At 40.8% G+C, this 19,662-nt stretch overlaps 1 protein-coding gene across 2 annotated transcripts in view; it reads left to right on the top strand.

Moving 5' to 3' along the window:
* txndc16 (thioredoxin domain containing 16) overlaps positions 1-19,662 on the top strand; it is a 21,912-nt gene extending 2,250 nt beyond the window's left edge. For both annotated transcript variants that reach the window (XM_031732356.2, XM_039606649.1), the window contains 16 exons: positions 4,959-5,033; positions 5,254-5,375; positions 5,867-5,957; positions 8,414-8,582; positions 10,348-10,517; positions 10,601-10,661; positions 10,752-10,896; positions 10,985-11,131; positions 11,476-11,535; positions 11,905-12,103; positions 12,335-12,471; positions 14,778-14,856; positions 15,373-15,514; positions 17,122-17,309; positions 17,409-17,599; positions 18,972-19,662. In XM_031732356.2, coding sequence (XP_031588216.1) covers positions 4,959-5,033; positions 5,254-5,375; positions 5,867-5,957; positions 8,414-8,582; positions 10,348-10,517; positions 10,601-10,661; positions 10,752-10,896; positions 10,985-11,131; positions 11,476-11,535; positions 11,905-12,103; positions 12,335-12,471; positions 14,778-14,856; positions 15,373-15,514; positions 17,122-17,309; positions 17,409-17,599; positions 18,972-19,177 — 2,182 coding nt within the window. In that variant the 3' untranslated portion in view covers positions 19,178-19,662. The remainder of the gene's footprint in view (positions 1-4,958; positions 5,034-5,253; positions 5,376-5,866; positions 5,958-8,413; positions 8,583-10,347; positions 10,518-10,600; positions 10,662-10,751; positions 10,897-10,984; positions 11,132-11,475; positions 11,536-11,904; positions 12,104-12,334; positions 12,472-14,777; positions 14,857-15,372; positions 15,515-17,121; positions 17,310-17,408; positions 17,600-18,971) is intronic.

Raw genomic sequence — 19,662 nt, 5'->3', positions numbered from 1 at the left:
GAAGAAAGATGTCTTAAAGAATGGGCAAAGTGAACTAAAATAGCTTGTTTCTGACTGTGGGTGAAGTGGGACCTACAGCAGCCAGGACACAATAAGTGATGGTTATTTTAAAGTGTGAATCATGCAAAGCTACAGTAACAGAATGGAAGAATAACAATTCAAGTCTGTAAATGAGTACAATAAGTCTGCTGATTGTCTCTTTCTCTGTGATCTCCAACTTAATTCACTGGCATTTGTTCACACTGGCAAGTGATGTTCACATTTAATATAAAAACTGGTGTAATTTAGCTCTGTGTTTGAATTTGATCTCTGACTCAGCAAGAAAGAAAAGAAGTAGCTTCCCTTAAACCCGATTCCTGACTCCACGAGCAATCAGATCCTGACTGTGTTGGCCGTGTTAAACAGGCAGTTATTCCACCAAACTATATCTAACTGCTCTCTCCCACACTTCAATTTCTGTTGCTCCTCACTATGAAAATATCTGCTGCCACCTGTTGGCATCCACCCTACAAGCTCTGCATCAGAGTCCAGAGGAAGTTCTAACTACATGTGGAAAGGGCTACTGCTCATATTAATGAAAACTTTACAATCATTGTATTTCTAACAGTCAACACAGAAGATATTATCCTGGCTATCATCACCAAGATACACTATTAATGTTACTGTATCAACCTTTTTACGTTTTTTTTGTTTTTTAAAACACTTGATTTAAAGTATACAAAATTACATATAAAATTTACATTTACATACAATTACATATACAAAACCATGATCACATACTACTCATTAAGGAAAAAGGAAAACAAGGAGGAAAGTCAAGCGTCTGAGTCCACAAAACACTTAAAACTTACAGTTTCAATACATTCCAGGGGAAAACTTTTCCAAGTTTAAGGTCCATTGTTCTTCTCCGCAGATCTGTAATGATATGTTTACTCACCACATCACTACTTCTCCTTTGTTCTATCACTCCTTTGGCACGGGTTTTCCAAATATGTGTGTTTATTACACACATTATTAACCAAAAGAGTCTCCTTTTGTCTTCACCCATTTTTTCTTTAAACAAACCATATTTAACTGCTTTAAGTTGCTTGAAGACGTTTCACCTCTCATCCGAGAAGCTTCTTCAGTTCTAAGGGTCAAATGGTGGAGAGTCCCAGATTTAAACCCAGTGGGAGTTTCCCCCCAAAGATGGTGTCCTTTGATGTAGAGGACAGATGTTTGAAAGAGGAGTGAAAGAAGCCATTTACGTCCACTGTGAGCGACCATCTTTGAACAGAGGCGGTGGTTTACAACACCAATTGTCTGCCATCTATAATCCAGTTTTGAGATCCCTTCCCAGACGCCTTAACGCCCACTCACATCCTGGGCCATCTGACCTCAGGAAATCACATGATAGGGTGGGGCCAGGTTTAACAATGAGCTCACCCGAAACCCTGGCTGATTTGGACCCACACCCGCTTTCACACCTTGGCTCATGTGATTAGGTAGAGGATCATCAGGGGGTCCTTTGTCCCTCTTTGGGGGGAAACTCCCACTGGGTTTAAATCTGGGACTCTCCACCATTTGACCCTTAGAACTGAAGAAGCTTCTCAGATGAGAGGTGAAACGTCTTCAAGCAACTTAAAGAAGTCCAGACACTTTTCTTTTCCAAGCTCCTTAGACTACAATGACCTGGATGACTGAGAACCTTCACAGACATATTTAACTGCCTTAATATTAACATCAACATCATAACCAATTTCTGTCATCTTCTGCCTTATCTCAGTTGTCCTATAACAGTCCAATAGAAGATGTTCTAAGGTCTCATCTTCATCACAGTCTATCATAGGACATTTCTTAGTGGTAACAAAACAACTCCACTGAACCACTGCCCTCACAGGGAGGCGCCCGAGCGAGATGAGCCATACCACATCTCTCATGCTTTCGGATAATTTGTCTTGTATATTTTTAACTATCGAAAGATTCTCGTCTTTATCTACGTACTTATATTGAATCATACCTTCACTTTTAATTTCATTAATTTTTTTATAAATATTTTTCGTATTATCTTGGAGAATATTTAGACTATAATGTTCCCATTGACTTGATAAATCTCCATACATAAGTCTGTGGTATGGTACGCCCGCTCTGGCTCTGCCTCTTTTTTTGTTCCACAATTCCTCCTTCCCTCGGACCCACGGGGCACCCCGAGAAATTGCACTATGAGTATTTTTAATAAAAGGGATTCGCAAAACAATCTCTAAGTCTGGGGCTCCCAATCCCCCGTGCTTCCTACTCTTGTACATAAATTTTCTCTTAGTCACTTCACGATTGGATCCCCAGATAAATTTAATGCACATCTTACTTATTTTCATTACGGTTTTTCTCGGAGGAGGAAGTATTGTGGCAAGGTAAAGAAGTTTTGAAATTATGTGTGATTTTACAATATTAATACGTGTTTTATAATTTGTATCTTTATTTTCCCATTTCATAATTTCCATTCTGATTTCATTTTCTTTCTTATTCCAATTTAGTAAACTAGAGTCAGTATTATCGATCCATATACCCAAAATTTTAATCTCCCTACATAGGGAGATCGTCATTTTAGGTTGTCTGGTCTGATGTCCAAGCCACACCCCTTCAGTTTTATCTTGATTCAGCTTGGCACCTGATGCCAGTTCGTATTGGTGTAATATCTCCATAACTGAAGACAGTTCATTTTGATTTCTAATTAACACCGTGACATCATCTGCATAAGCCAAGGCTGTGATTTTATGGGATTTGTCAAGGATGTATCCCTTAATCCGTTTATCATTATTTATCCTTTTCAATAAGGGGTTGATTGCAAGGACATATAATGCAGCACTCAAAGGACATCCTTGTTTAACCCCGCACTCAGCACTAAAAGGGGATGAGAGCTTTCCATTTACCTTAACTTGCACCAGGGACTTTTTATAAATCAGTTGAATAATGGAAATAAATTGATCCGGGAAATTATAAACTTTCATTACTTGCCATAAATAGGAGTGGGAAACAGAATCAAAAGCCCTCCTTTGATCTAAGCCTAGGATGCAGAGCTCTGAATCCTTTCCATTATAAATAATTTCTCTTAGCATACATAAATTATTCCACATCAGTTGTCCCTTAATTGCGCATGTTTGTTCTTTTTCAATGATAATATCTAATACATCCTCAAGTCTAGTCATAATTATTTTAGCAAAAATTTTATAATCTACATTCATTATTGTCAATTGCCTATAATTATTATCTTCTCTATCACCTTTCTTATATAATAAACACATAACTCCTTCATAAAACGATTTACCCATTGTTCCTCTTTCTATTCCTTCGTTATAATACTGAGTTAATAATTCAGACAGTTCTTTACTCACAAGTTTGTGAAATTCAGAGGGGAGTCCATCCAGACCAGGTGTTTTATCGGTGCTAATTTGGTTAATTACTGACTCCACTTCCTCTCTTTTAATTTTTCCAAGCAAAGTTTCATAAATGACAGAATCTAATGGTTCGACCTCACTCAAAAAATTGTTAATAGCGTCACTGTTTGTAGCTATGGATGAAAACATCTCCGAACAATATTCTTTAATAACTTGTCTTTTTCCTTCTTTAAAAACTGACTTTCCATGTTTATCCTTAATTGAAACAATAAAATCATTTCTACGTTTCTTTTGATTATTTAGAATCATATAATCGCTGTTCCCGTGAAAGTCAGTACGTCTCAACATATTAAATAAAACTTCTCTATTGACTCGATCAATGTTCTCTTTAAGAGACATCATTTGATTTTCCTCCTCCTCTTCTTTCTCCTTCTTATTTCTTAAATATATATATATGATTTAATATATACATATGATTTAATTCTCTCGCTTTAAATTTAAAAAATTGACACATACGTCGTTTAAGGAGCTCCCAAAGTTCCGAAAACGAAGTAGTAAAAATCTTAAGATGTAATATTTTCTTAATTTCAGATTTAACTTCAGGCACAAGCAACTCATCTGCTAACAAGGATGTATTCAATTTCCAATAGTTCAAAAATTCGTGGGAGCAACACGATACTGTTGCTATAACCACCATATGATCAGAAAAGTCTGTAATAGTGTGTCATATTTCAGACCTTGAACATTAGATGATATGTAAAATCTATCAATCCTTGTTTTGGTTAATGAATCGAATCTAGTGTAATGTATAGTATGGGGATGCAAGATCCTGTATAGATCACGAAGTGCTGCTTCCTTACAAATTTTGACCCACAATTTACTTTGTTCACACTGGCAAGTGATGTTCACATTTAATGTAAAAACTGGTGTAATTTAGCTCTGTGTTTGAATTTGATCTCTGACTCAGCAAGAAAGAAAAGAAGTAGCTTCCCTTAAACCCGATTCCTGACTCCACGAGCAATCAGATCCTGACTGTGTTGGCCGTGTTAAACAGGCAAAGTTATTCCACCAAACTATATCTAACTGCTCTCTCCCACACTTCAATTTCTGTTGCTCCTCACTATGAAAATATCTGCTGCCACCTGTTGGCATCCACCCTACAAGCTCTGCATCAGAGTCCAGAGGAAGTTCTAACTACATGTGGAAAGGGCTACTGCTCATATTAATGAAAACTTTACAATCATTGTATTTCTAACAGTCAACACAGAAGATATTATCCTGGCTATCATCACCAAGATACACTATTAATGTTACTGTATCAACCTTTTTACCTGCTCCCCTAATATATAGTAATGAACTGGACAAAGTATTATGGAAACTGAAATGTAATGCAGTAAACTTTTTAACAGCTTCTCTTTAAAACTAGAATTTGTAACTGTAAAAAAACATTCAGTGTCCATAAAGTTACATCAGCGACTTTCAAAAGCAGTGAGAATAAAAACTGAACATTATAACCTTCATGTGGGTTTTTGTGTCTGCATGGTTGCAGTCTCGTTGAATCTGCCCTTGTCTTTCTGTTGCTAGAGGCGGTAAGGAGTTCTTGAGTTTTGGTTTGGACACCATCTTTGACGTCAACTCGATAGTCTCCGAAGTCTTGTTGTAAGTAAGCCATATGCTCTGTGTTGTAGAGACCTTTGTGAAACTTTAACTTTTGAACCGTTTAGGATCACATACATTCAGATGATCCACTGAGACTAAACCAGAACCAAAGTCACTCATTATTTTTGGTCTTTTGGTGAGCTTTGTTGGGGAAAAAAATGAAGGACGGGAGGAATCGTGTACTTCTGGCATTTAACTGAAGACAGCTTTTCTCTTCCAGCGCCATTTTACGTGATGAGATAAAGTATGTCCACACAGACGCTGACCTCCTCGCAATGGAAAAGGCAGCCAGAGGGAAGAAAGACATTGTGCTTGGTTATGTTTGCAGTCTGGGAACACAAGGTATGAGAAGAAGGACAGGAAGGATAGTAATTAATGTAAGGCTGGGCAGTTAATTGAAAAGGAATCAAAACTGACATTCATAATCTTGCCTGTGTCTGTTATTTTTGTTTCTTTGTTTTTCATTTCTGTTAATACTTATATAAACTATAAAACATACCGTTTGTGTTGTAACATGACTCAGAGCGTAAGTCAAACACTGAGCTGACTGTAAAACTCCAGCAGATGGTGATTCTACATTGCCCACAGGTGCGAGTGTTGTCCGTCTCTCTGTGTTAGCCCTGCGGCAGGTCACCAGCCTGTATATGTGTATGCATAATCATTCATTGATCAAAATTGAAAATCATGGTGTTAATTTGAGGTCATATCACCAAGTCCTAAATTAAAGATGGTAAACTTTTTAGTAGCTACTCATAGGTTTGATCGTACTTTGTAAGACACACGTTGTCCCATTGGTTGATTAAATGTATCATCTTTGTTTGTTTTTTCTTAAGAGCACAGATCGATTATGGAGACGGCCTATGTGTATGGATCCAAATACCAGTTTATTCTCATAACAGGAGGACCCGTGTTGAAGCACCTAGGGTATGTTCTTTTTGGCCCTTCTTTGTGTACAGAGCAGGTGTCAATGACAACACTTGTACCTGGGAAGTATTCACAGCACTTCACTTGTTCAGCATCTTGTCATGATACAGCCTTCTTCCAAGTTGGATTAAATTCAGTTTTCAGCTAAAAAAATTCTACAGACCTCTGCATCAGAGGTCTGTAGACCTCTGATGCAGGATTGTATCAAGGCACAGATCTGGGGAAAGTCCCAATGAGCACAGAGGGCTCAGGGTAGAAGGGCCTTAGGCTACGTCCACACTAATGCGTTTTCAAACGAAAACGCATTAGTGTGGACGTTTTCTCTCCATTTTGGCCTCCTGTCCACATTGAGACGGCGTTTTCGCTCAAGGAAAATGCAGCGTTTTGAAAACGCTGTCAAAAACGTATACATTTGAAAACAGTGCTTTCGCGTCGCAGTGTGGACAGCGAAAACTGAGACTTTTTGAAAACATGTGATGCAGTCAAGTGACCAATTAAACTAAGATAGCGGAGGGCATTATACAGCAGTTGTTTTGTTTGCTCTCAATTTTGACAGCCCTATTAAAGATTAATCAGTTTGTACATGCTCCAGATAGTTTTTCTTCAAATTCTTTAAATCTCACTCGGTTTTGCAACTCCACCTCATTGTTAGTCCATTTAAAAAACTCGGTGCTTTTCCTCAAGATTTTGCCACCACGTTTCAAAGAGCCGGAAAGTAAATAAGCGGCAGACAGAAATGAGGCAGGTCGAATCTTCTTGCACTTTACGCATGCGCAGTACTGGAACATAAGCGTTTTCGGCCATTTCAATGTGGACGCACAACTCCAACAAGCGATAGTGTGGACGCTGAGCGTTTTCAGACGAAAACACCGTTTTCAAATCTATCCGGGCTAGTGTGGACGTAGCCTTAGTAAGGGAGGTGACCAAGAACACAATAGTCGCTCTGACTGAGCTCCAGGAGAACAACCACTTATGCAGCACTCCAGTAATCAGGCCCGTGTGGTAAAGTGGCGAGACGTAAGCCACCGCTCAGTAGGAGACACATGACAGCCTACATGTAGTTTGTCAAAAGGCACCTGAAACAAAATTCTCTGGTCTGTTGAAACAAGGACTGAACTTTGATTTGGCCTGAATGCTGTGCGCCGTGTGTGAAGGAAACCAGGCACCACTCATCACCAGGCCAATACCATCACTACAGTGAAGCATGGTGGTGGCAGTATCATGCTGTGGGAATGGTTTTTTGGAGCAAGAACTGGAGGACCAGCTATGTACAGAGACATCCTTGATGATAACCTGCTGAGTTATCATCCAACAGGACAACAATCGAAGCACACAGCCAAGATAACAAAGAAGTGGCTTCGGGACCACCCTGTGGACCAACCTTTGAGGGGCCGGCCAGAGCTCAGACTTAACCCGATTAACCCAATGGCTGTGCACCAACGCTCCCCATCCTGCATGCTGGAGCTTCAGAGGTTCTGCAAAGGAGAAACTACCCCCAAAAAAGTGTGTCTTGTAGCATCATACTCAAAATACTCGAGGCTATAATTTTCCCAAAGGTGCTTTAACAAAGTATTGAGCAAAGGCTGTGAAAAAATATGTACATTTAGTTTTGCTTTTAATTATTAATGAATTTGCAAAAATATACATCAAATGTTTTTCACTTTGCTGTTATCGGGTATTGTGAGTAGAGTTTTTCAGCTAATAAATGAACTGAATCCAGCTGGAGATAAGGCTGTAACATGACAAAGTGTGGAATGAGTGAAGCGCTTTGAATACCTTCTGGATGCACTGTATAGCAATGATTATGTAAGACACAACATAGAAAAGAAGAAGCTGAGATTGAGGCTCTTTGCAAAGTGTCCTACAGCTGTGCAGCATATGTAGTTCAAGCTACAGCAGCTCGTGTGACATTTACTGAAAGTTTAAGATGACAGCTGATGTGGCTGCTGTGGCCTTGTGACCTCAGAGATACATGCCCCAAACCTTAAACTCACATGGCTGTGAAAACCAAAGGGACTGTCATTCGAAACCGGCTTTTAACATACCCAGGATAATTTTGACTCACCCAACAACAGTTATCCCACTAAGGGGGCACAGAGTTGTAAAAAACGTAAATCAACTAAAGGTCTCCAAGTTTAACTATGAATGGTAGTTTCTTTCTGGTAAACAGACAAATGGCACCTCAAACAGGGGCACATCTGCTTCCTCCTTAACATGTTACATTACAGGAACATAAAGAGAGATGAAGACTTTCTGATAGGAAATGAAGAACAGAAATACTTTGGAGAAAATATAAAAAGTCTGACATTCTGCTGGAAATGCATAAACAGACACACAAGTGTGGATACAAAGAAAAGGAATCATGTAATTTCTCATGTTATAAACTAAAGACCCGACAGTATGAATGTGTTTGATGTTAGTCTGTGTTTTCAGGAAGTTGTCTCTGTGTCTTTCAGTGTAAACGAATCGTCTCCTTTGTCTCGAGTGTGGTTCCTCCACTGCAGAGTTCACAGTGGGTTCATGATCCCGATGACCTCTGAGCGCTGCCCTTTGACCCGCATGAGGAAACCCCTGTCCACCTTAAGCCTCCACTCCTTCCTGCAGCTCATGGAGGCTCCACTAGTTGTAAGCTGTTGAAATATTATAATCAGTTAAACTTAAAATCACTTTTCATGAAAAGTCTTATGGTACAGACTTAACAGCTGTGTTGCAGGATCTGAATAACATAAATGCTGTTCACTGACAGGATTACTTTGTAAATTCATGCAAAATTTATCAGGTTGTTTGGCGTATAAAATGTCATCAAGTTGTTGGCGTTGTGCGGGCAGAGTGATATATCACGAAGGAAGTTCATGGTTCAGTTTTGTTTGCGTTAGCTGACTTGACAAAACCCTAGTCAGAGATAAGGGTTGTTATCCGTTTTCTTTCTGCTTTAGGCTCGGTGTGTGTGCTCATTTGGTGATACAGATCTATGCAAATAAGACAAGACAGCGGTGCTGCAGTTTGTTGTTAATCTTCTCAGTTTCTGATCTTCACAAACACGCCAAAAAAAACAGAATACTGTCTTGAGTTGCATAAGTGTTTTATTTCTCAATGCCCTCTCATTCCTGCTGTTTGTTTCTAATGTGACAGCTGCACATCAGCGCTCTGACACCTCGGATACATTTAATTATTTAGTCAGTGTGTTCACTCTCCCACAAGCTCATAGAGGAAACATTGAGAATGCTTTATTTTGTTGCCAGGTCAAAGTGAAATTTATTTTAATAAATGAAGATTATTGGCAAGAAGTGGCCAACAGATGTAACTGATCACTTTTCTAATCTGATCTCTGTTAGGTGCAATTCCAGCTGCTGTAACTCTTTGGTTAGTCTTCAATCAGTGGGATTAGTAAGGTACAGCTTAACAACTTTCATGTATAAAGTGTACTTCTTTAGCACTGAATCTTTATAGCTCTAAAGCGGGGATGTCCCCACCGTAGTACATTTTCCAGTTGACCAGATTGGACACTTTGGCAGGTCATTTCTAGCCCCCAAGCCTCATAGTAGGCATCCCTGATCTAAAATATATTTTAAGTGAAAGATTCGGTGAGAAGCTGGGCTTCAGCATAAGTTACCACAGTGATTTAGCCAGGGTAAAATAGACCAACCTTCATGACACTGACAACTAAACTTTGACCTTATTATAGCTTCTTAACCTGTTAAACTCAGCAGTCCAAAACAAAAGAGTAAGATCCAAAAAGAAATTCAGGAGTTCAGTCATTAAGAAGCAACAAGTGTATGAAATAATGCAAGAGACAAAACTACTGATGGGTCTCTAAGTGGAGATGTTGCTGATGGGGCTAGTGAACATAAGAAAAAGGAGAACACAGCCACCTGTTCTCTTTGTTTATAGTAGTCACATATCGTGACATTTCTTTCAGTTACCTGTAGGCTAATGTTTCTGAGGTGCGAATAAAAGTTGGACTTACTCGATCCTTCCTGTAAAAGCAGCTTTAATAACAATATAAGACTCACTACGCAAGCTTCTTCACAGTTCACAATTCAAGTCAATTTAGTTTTATAGTGTCAAATGATAACAAATGCTTTATATTGTAAGATAAAGATCCTCCAGTAATACTGAGAAAACCCCAACGATCAGATCACCACCTACGAGCAAGCACTTGGCGTCAGCGGGAAGAAAAAACACCCTTTTAACAGGAAAACAGCATATTAGATCATGTGGTTATTGTGCTGTCATTGCAGCTGTGTTTTGTAAGTAGACCTTTAGAAAAAAGCAAAGTACAATTTACCAAATTTACAAAAAAAAGTAACCATGTGCATGTTTTGCACAAAAGGGCCACCCTACCACCATGAGTAGAATCTCTTAACACTTTGTGTCTCTTCCTTACCAGACCGAGGTGTACGACGACCCCTCCTCAGTCCAGCCCCCCCAGTTCCCCTACCAGCAGACTCCCCAGGTCTTCCTCTTCTCTCATCCCGCAACCGAGCACCTGGACCTGGATATGGCCACCACGCTGGCCTGGAGGCTGCGAGGCCTCGCCCTGCTGCTGCTTGTACACAGGTGTGCAACAGCTCCAGCTACCTGTACGAGCATGGATATGAAGACATTAAGATCATTTCTTTTATGGGTTTGTGTGTTTCCAGGCAGAGCCCTGCAGTGAAAACCCCTGATGAGTACAATGCTGCTTACAGGCTGCCTGAGAAGGTGTGACACTAACATGGCACAAGATAATACACAGAAGGAGAGTACCTGTTATTCTTAGCCACGTCTTTGTTTGTGTGTGTGCACCTCCAGAGTTTAGAAGTAAAGTATTTGACCTTAAACAGCCTCGACGAGGTGTTGGTGCTGTTCGCAGATCAAGAAAAAGATGAAGAGGAGGAGGATGATGATGAAGAGGACAACGAAGGTGTGGATGACGATGAGGAAGATTCACATTTTGGTAAACGGACTCAAGAGTGAAAGAAGCGTGAACAAAAGGAAGAATGAGAACAGGAGTTTATCTTTTTTGTGTCTGCATCTGTCTCCAGGCAAGCTGGACGATGAAATCGCAGCAGCAGTTTTTGAAAACAGAGGCACCTTACCGGACATGGATTCAGTTACCCAACTGACATCTGACAACTTTCACAGTGCAGTAGCACAGAGTAGCCTCACAGTGGTGCTCTTCTACCTCAAATGTAAGACAGAGTCACTGCTTTAGAGGCGTCTTGGCACTTTAGGCAGTTAATACAACAAATTCAGTATTTACCAGGACAGAGAAACTACATGTATAGAATCATCAGACAAATCTGATATAAAACTAAAAAATGTTGCTCATTCATTTACTTCTAACAGTCTTTATAAAGCCCTTTTCCCTCCCCTGGAAGTTATACTTCTACCCCCATATTTACTGTTTTAGAATTCATCTCTTTCATATAATGTCTGTTATATGAACCAGGCATACTTTATGTTTAAAAAAAAAAAAGTTTTCCTCTTGAACAGGAAATGCAAGTGAATTGCAGTTTCTGTTTTCTCCCACCAGGGGATGCTGTTTCAATGGCTTTTCTCAGCTCTTTCATTGAAGTTGCAGAGAGACTTGCAGGTAAACAAGCAGGTTTTTTTTTTTTTGGCCTGTTTCCACTGTTTATTTTAGCAGACGTCAAAACAGAGATCTGTATTTGAATGGACAGAAGAGTGTTTGGATGGCAGTACCACATCAGTTATGACTCCTGTTATTGTGCTTTACAGTTTGCCTAAATTCACAAAAGATGAAACCCCCTTGTGAACCAACATACAGTCGTCTAAACCCATGTACTGAATGAATTGTCCTTTTGCCTTAACCATGAAGAGTTTTTATCTAGGCAGACGTAATATTCAGGCCTCATTTGCTGTTATTTCAAAACTTGATTAATAGCAACGATGGATAGAAAGTTCACTCATCATCTGATGATTTGCTCTCACTGACCTTAAGACTCAGAGGTCAACGAAGTTCAGATGAGTGTGGTCGACTGCGGCGAATGGACCGACCTCTGCGCCGCTCAGCCAGGCAGTGCCGTCCCCTTCCAGCCAATTACTGCCTTTCCCAGTGTCTTGTTTCTCCACCCCCAGCATCCGGCCCAGCACTTCAGAGGAATGCTGGGTAGTGAGGCACTACATCGCTTCATCATGATGTGAGAAAACATGAATATAACTTTGAAGTCATATATAAGCCTTTAACCTCAATCGGGTCCAAATCAAGGACTGATGAAGTTATTGAAATAGCAGTTAGTGTACTTGTACAATCCTTTCCCTTTAACCTGAAATAGAAATGGAGGTGTGTTTAGTTTTGTAGCACTGTCTTTCTAATGTCAGTCTACTTACATGTACACGTGTGTTTGTGTGGACTTGATTTTTTTAACCAGAAGCCGTGTAGCTTCTCCTGTTCTTCTGTCCACGCTAGAGGAAGCACAATCATTCCTTCTGGAAGTGCCTCATCCTGAGCTAGCGGGGTACCAGCTTGACAGAGTTGTGGGATTGTTTGAGGCCCAGGCACAAACAGGTAAGATGTTGTTATTGTCCATTGTTGATGCAAGGGAAGCCTCAATGCAAATGCTAAACTTCTACTAGTTATGGTTATACTAGTTATGAAGATCTCCCAGTAACTGCAATCAAAACAAGAACTTTTAAGGGAGTGGAGGAGAAATAATTGGAGGTGTTGTGTAGCTGTGAATTAGCACTGTTGTCTGTACTCATTCACATTCATAGCTATCTCAGTGTTAGCATTGTGTTTACAGTAACGGAGTAGGTGTAATCAGCTAATACTTACTCTGGCTAATATATAAAAGATGCATTTAGCTACTGTGACCTCTGTTGGTTTGTGAACCCCTGTTTTAAAGCGATGAGATGAGTGTTTTTACTATTGCTATCTTGGTGTTTGGAAAGTGGGGGTGATAAATAAAGGGCAGATCACTACACATGATCACTATATGAATGGGAGTGGTAAACAATCGAAGGGGAAAGTAGGTGTCTGTCTGCTTCGTCACAATAAATTCAATTTCAATGTTATTTATACAGCACCAAATCACAACAACAGTCACCTCAAGGTGCTTTGTATTGTAAGGTAGACCCTACAATAATAGATACAGAGAAAAACCCAATAATCATATGACCCCGTATGAGCAAGCACTTTGGCGACAGTGGGAAGGAAAAACTCCCTTTTAACAGGAAGAAACCTCCGGCAGAACCAGGCTCAGGGAGGGGCGGGGCCATCTTAATGCAGAGAGGTCTATTAACACATAGGCCGTTTCTCAATTCTCAAGTACGCGAGTACGTACTTGCGTTCTCGGTGAGTACGTACCCGCCGTGAACGCGAGCACGGACTCGCGATATGTACAATTGGAACACCTGCGTACGTGATGATGTCACAGGTCCGGAGTTTTTACTGCCGTCCCCTCTTAATTTAACTGTGAGTAACATGTTATGAAGCTTAACTTTAATCACAGCCAAACCGGTTTACTCAGGAACAAATAAAACACTGAAATAAACCAAACATTAACATTTAGAAGTGATCTAAGTGACTTATATATCATTTTTAACCTCAGTAGTGAAACCTCTATTAATAAAAATAGTGTACATGTACATACGTGTACATACCTTGATAAAAACAAGCAGATGAGATGTTAGAACGCTTTTATTTCTATTTTAGTGGACACTCAATACTATAGACAGCTGCTGGGGTTTCTTTAACCTGAGTAGTGAGAAGACCGCGAGCGGGGGGGGTTGAAAATGATGTGCCGGGAATCCGCTGTTGAGTTTTGGACGAAATGCATTCTGGGATATTTAGCTGTACCAAGTCCACACCGATGCATGCTCGATAAAACGGGCGGAGCGAGAACACATCCGGGACTTTTTCGCGTTCTCGGCTTGATGCGTACTTCGAATTGGAACAGTACTTGGTCTCCGACTGATGACGTATCACGAGTACACGAGAACGCAAGTACGCACAAGTACGCATATTGAGAAACGCCCATAGTGAGTGAGAAAGGTGACTGGAAAGGAAAATCTCAATGCATCATGGGAATCCCCGGCAGCCTACGTCTATTGCAGCATAACTAAGGGAGGATTCAGGGTCACCTGGTCCAGCCCTAACTATATGCTTTAGCAAAAGGTTTTAAACCTAATCTAGAAAGTAGAGATAGTGTCTGTCTCCGAATCCAAACTGGAAGCTGGTTCCACAGAAGAGGGGCCTGAAAACTGAAGGCTCTGCCTCCCATTCTACTTTTAAATACTCTAAGAACAGCAAGTAGGCCTGCAGAGCGAGAGCGAAGTGCTCTAATAGGGTGATATGGTACTACAAGGTCGTTAAGATAAGATGGGGCCTGATTATTTAAGACCTTGTATGTGAGGAGCAGGATTTTGAATTCAATTCTGGATTTAACAGGGAGTCAATGAAGTGAAGCTCTCTTTTTCATAGGAGCTACAGTATTGAGAGTCGTACGTAATGAGGAGGTAAAATTATTAACAAGATAATCTTCCAGAAGGAAGTCACCCAGGAGTTTCACATTGATATCACTGAGGCTGCTTGCTTGGTGCATCCACTGCGACAGTTGAGCGATCGGTCAAAATAAATTGCAGTATGAATGTTCATGGTAACGTGGAAATATATCACCTGATCTAACAATGCAGCTCGTTGTTGTGCTTTCATTCAGTTCCGGACAACACAGACGAATGAGTTCAGATTTTGCTCATTGTTGATTTTAGTCTTTTTTAGTCTTTTCCTCTTTGTTGTTTTAAATAGACATTGTGTTTCCAGTATCCCTATTACGTTCTCTTTCTTTCCAAATTTTTCTTTATTGCCATGTTTAGCAGCGTTTACCGAAGCAGCAAAGTCCCTGAGAGGAGAAGCACTGACTGGACTGCTGACAGATGAACTGGCAGAAAAATGGTACGAGCTCTACCATTTCAAGATTGAGGCAAATTGGCAAACTGCCTCTTTGAGTTTAAAGTCCTAAATTACTAGAAGTTTTAAAAACACACTGTAGCTGAAGTTTGAAAAGTACAAAATATGGTTCTGTGAGTTGTCTGTTTTCTTAACTTTGAAATGTAGGATTTCCAATTGCTTTTAAAGGCTTTAAGAGATGGACAGTTAAGCAGTTTGTTTTTGAGGGGTGGAAATCCTACATGTACCTACTATAATCCAACCTGGCTTTGGAAAGACACTTTAATCAATGCTGTAGTTACATTTTGTAAAGGTTTAGACATACCTGTCATAAAAACTTAGCTGTGTTTCCGATGTTTAATATTTGAACTTTAACCATTTAAAATATTGTTTATTAGTTTTACTTATATTGTGTGTGTGTGTGTGTGTGTGTGTGTGTGTGTGTGTGTGTGTGTGTGTGTGTGTGTGTGTGTGTGTGTGTGTGTGTGTGTGTGTGTGTGTGTATGCATGGTGACTATGCAGGGCTGCAGACCACAGTGTAGACCTTCCCGCAGTGTTAGTGTTTCCATCTTGGAGGACACACACTTATCCTTTCACACTGCCTGCCTCCTCATCTGCTGAAGAGCTGCTCACACACATTAACACTGCGCTGCTCCACCCAATGGTAAACCAGAGTGCATGTGTGTGTGAATACACTTGTCTTTATCATTTTTTGCTAAATTAATCTCAAATTTAAGTTGGATGACTTGTTTCATTGCAATCATCTAGTCAGGAATAGTGAGTGAATAACTAAGTTCAGCTTGATTTTAATCACTATAATCCATCCATCTTCTTCCTCTTATCTGGGGCCGGGTCACGGAGGCAGCAGCTTAAGCAGCGAAGCCCAGACCTTCCCCTCCGCGGCCACCTCTTCCAGCTTGGCCTGGGAAACACCAAGGCATTCCCAGGCCTTCCGAGAGATATAATCTCTCCAGTGTGTCCTGGGTTTGCCCCGGGGCCTCGTCCCAATGGGAGATCCCCAAAACACGTCACCCAGGAAGCGCTCATGTTGCTCATGGAGGAGCAGCGGCTCTACTCTGAGGCCCTTCTGGATGGCTGAACTTCTCACCCTATCTCAAAGGGAGAAGCCAGCCACCCTTCGGAGGAAGCTCATTTCCACTGCTTCGATCCGCGATCTCGTTCTTTCGATCACTACCCTCGTGATCATAGGGTCAGGGTAGGGATATCGATCGACCAGTAAACTGAGAGCTTTGCTTTTACACTCAGTTCTCTCTTCACCACAACGGACCGATATAGCGTGCGCATCACTGCAGCTGTACCAATCCATCTGTCAATCTCCTGCTCCCTTCTCCCGTCACTGGTGAACAAGTACCTGAGATGCTTAAACTCCTCCACTTGGGGCAGGAACTCCTCCCTGACCCAGAGTGAGCACTCCACCCTTTTCTTGGCTTCAGATTTTGAAGTGTTGATTCTCATTCCCACCGCTTCACACTCAGCTGCGAACCGTTCCAGTGCGAGCTGGAGGGCGTCGCCTGATAAAGCCTTTGAGGACCTCCTTAATCCCACTTGAAAATACACAGCTATAAATTCTTGAATGTTTATAAAAGCCACTATGGCGTGTTCATAGTATCATAGTCTCAGGTAATGGACTTCACATGTGGTTTAGTTACGGCTTTCCAAATACAGAGGTCGTGCCAGGTCAGAGCAATGCTTCGACCTGGCATGGAAACAATCAGTGCAGATATTGCTCCATAGCTCCAGTTCGACTCTCCCTTTGAGTGTTTGTTGGACTGTTGAAATGTGGGCGCCTGTCTTTTTTAGTGGTACTGTGGGGGAGGGGAAAGATGATGGATGATAAGATGGGTTAAGGGTCTGATTCCTGCTGTGGAAATGCTTCCATGGAGCTTGGGATCAAAAGTCCAGTCAATGACACATTCTCCCCTCTGGCTGTGCTGATGACCTCACGCCAATCAATCACAGAATATGACTCGATAAAACGATTTAAATGGAGACATTAACACTTGCTTATGTGTTATTTATGATGGTGAGAGAGTGACCTGGACTGAAATGTGTCATATATAATTCAAGGAGAATTGCACCATCAGAAAAATCCCTGCTAGTGTTATTTCATTTGGGATGTTGTTCATTTAACTGGCCTGTGTTGTATCTGGTTTGTAGTGTGATGACTGTGAGTTTGTGAAAATGCAGATATTTGAAGTCTTTGGGTTAATTGGCACTTCTTTGCCCCCTTTTCATGATTTCTATCCCCAGCCTGAGCTGACTGTAGAAAATCTGCCATCCTTCTTCTTGCTGGGCAAAGCCCTACTCCTTCTGTTTGTGGGAGAGGAGGAGGACAAGATTGGGCGGAGGCAGAACCAGGCGCTGGTGAAGGAGATGAGAACAGTAGTAGAGTCGGGAGGGGAAAAGATGGAGCGATATTTGGCCTGCTGGATCCATCTGTACGTTTCTATTTCTGCTTATTATACTTGACAGTTTTCTTGTATTTTTTGTTAATGCTGTCCATGTTATCTTGACAATTATTATATATTTTGTTTCAGTGGACGCACTCCAGCTGGTATGTCCGTCCTGGGGTCATACGCAGGCTCTATGCCCCCTCTTCCTGCACTAGTCCTCACACACTTGCCCTCTGGAGACCAAATCTACCAGTACCCACCCAACACCCCCATAGTGGCCTCCTCAGTCCTTCACTGGCTGCAAAGGGTCGAGGATGGTACTGAGTCACCAACAGGTAAGGAGGAGAAAACCGAAAGCTTAAAGCTGAGTTTACAGTCCCATAAATTCCAAGACAGCTATGCTATACAGCTATAATTCTGCCTTATTACAGACAGTTAATGAACCGGTCACTCTTAAAAGCAGAATTGAGAGTAGAAATGTGCAAGATTACCTTAAAGATTTCAATCTTTAAGGTAGTCATCAAGTTTGCAGATGATACCACCGTGGTGGGGCTCATCTCTGGGGGAGATGAGACGGCGTACAGAGCTGAAGTTCAGAGGCTGTCAGATTGGTATGTAGATAACAACCTGGACCTCAATACCAACAAGACAAAAGAACTGGTAGTTGATTTCAGAAGGAGGAAGTCTGAGCTGCAGCCTGTCAGCATCAACGGGGAGTGTGTGGAAAGGGTCTCCAGTTTCAAGTTTCTGGGTGTGCACATAGACACAGACCTCCAATGGAGCTCTAACACCTCTGCGGTCTTAAAGAAGGCCCAACAGCGTCTCCACTTTCTGAGAATCCTCAGAAAAATGGACCTGAAGAAGGAGCTGCTGACCGTCTTCTACCGCTGCTCCATTGAAAGTGTGCTGACATATTGCATCGGTGTTTGGTTCTCCAGCTGCACCACAGCACACAGAAAGGCACTTCAGAGGGTCATCAATATGGCCCAAAAAATCATTGGACATCCTCTTCCCTCCCTGAAGGACCTGTACAGCACTCGCTGTCTCAAGAGGGCACGCAGCATCCTACGGGACGGTACACACACCCAGGACACCGGGTGTTTAAGCTGCTGCCGTCTGGCAGGAGGTTCAGGCTGCTGAGGTCCCGGACAAACAGACTCAAGGACAGCTTTTACAACAGGGCAATAGCCCTGATCAACGCAAATAGCTGACCTGACTGGCTACCTCCCTGGACTTACCGTTAACAACAGTAAAAACAGTAATAATAATAATATTTATATTTATAACAAGGTACAATAATAATTAATGTGCAATAATAACAGTGTGCAATACAAATACACTTATTCTTCTTTTTTATTACTAAATTATTATACTGTGTTGTGTTGGTTGTGTTGCGTTGTGATGTGTTGTATCGTGTCGTGTTGTGTTACATGTAGTGCCGACGTAGGACATTTTTCCTATTTCATTGTACTATTGTACTATGTATGACTGTGCAATGACAATAAAGAGTTATCTTATCTTATCTATCTTAAGACACAAAAGAAACTGATGTTTCAGCACTCTGACACCAGGTATCAACATTCCTGTGAAAATTCCTGTGTTTTACTTTCTAATCGTAAGACAAATATGCTTTTAACAATATGATTCATCTTACATTTTAATTCTGTATGAAACTTCACATTATAATTAAATATTTTTGTTCTGTAGGTTTGCTGGATGAGGATAGCTGGCCACCTGCTTTTGAGTTCTATGACTTCTTGAAAATTATGGACATGCAGGAACCTGACTCCGCCCAGCAGCAAACTCCTAAGGAGGAGGAGGAAGAAGTGAATGAGGAAGAGGTTAATGTGAAAGAACATGTAGTGGTAGAGGACATGACAAATGACAATCGTCACGCTCACTCTGAACTCTGAACATCAGATGGAAAGAACACTGCTGATCTGATTTGTCTGTTTCTTTAAGTTTTCTTTTCTATTACTAATATACAGCTTAAATGTTGGGTTACTGAGTATTTAATGAGAGATTATTATAGGAAAGCACACGTTAAATGACACTGAATTTTAAGACACCCTTCATACTGATATATTTTTGTGTTCTTTTTCTATTATTATAATAATATTTTTGCCATTGTGTTTTAATGTGACATGCTGGCTATTAAACCTTTCAGTTGTTCCTGGATGTTATTTTTTCATTTTTTTATAGAGAGTGTTTCATTGTCTGATTTCTTACTGCTGTGATTTTGTGACTCCTTTAACTTTGTAGTTGCATCTGATTGGCTGTTTTTGTTTGTTTTTGTTTTTAAAGCTGCTCATGTGCCAGTTATCTGAAATAATTATGTGTCAGTCAGTAAACTGTCTCTTAATTTCGTTGTAACTCATAAACCTTTGGAAAACAAAAA

Source organism: Oreochromis aureus, linkage group 23 (genome assembly GCF_013358895.1).
Source record: "Oreochromis aureus strain Israel breed Guangdong linkage group 23, ZZ_aureus, whole genome shotgun sequence".
NCBI lineage: Eukaryota > Metazoa > Chordata > Actinopteri > Cichliformes > Cichlidae > Oreochromis > Oreochromis aureus.
This window is presented reverse-complemented; position numbering and strand designations above follow the sequence as displayed.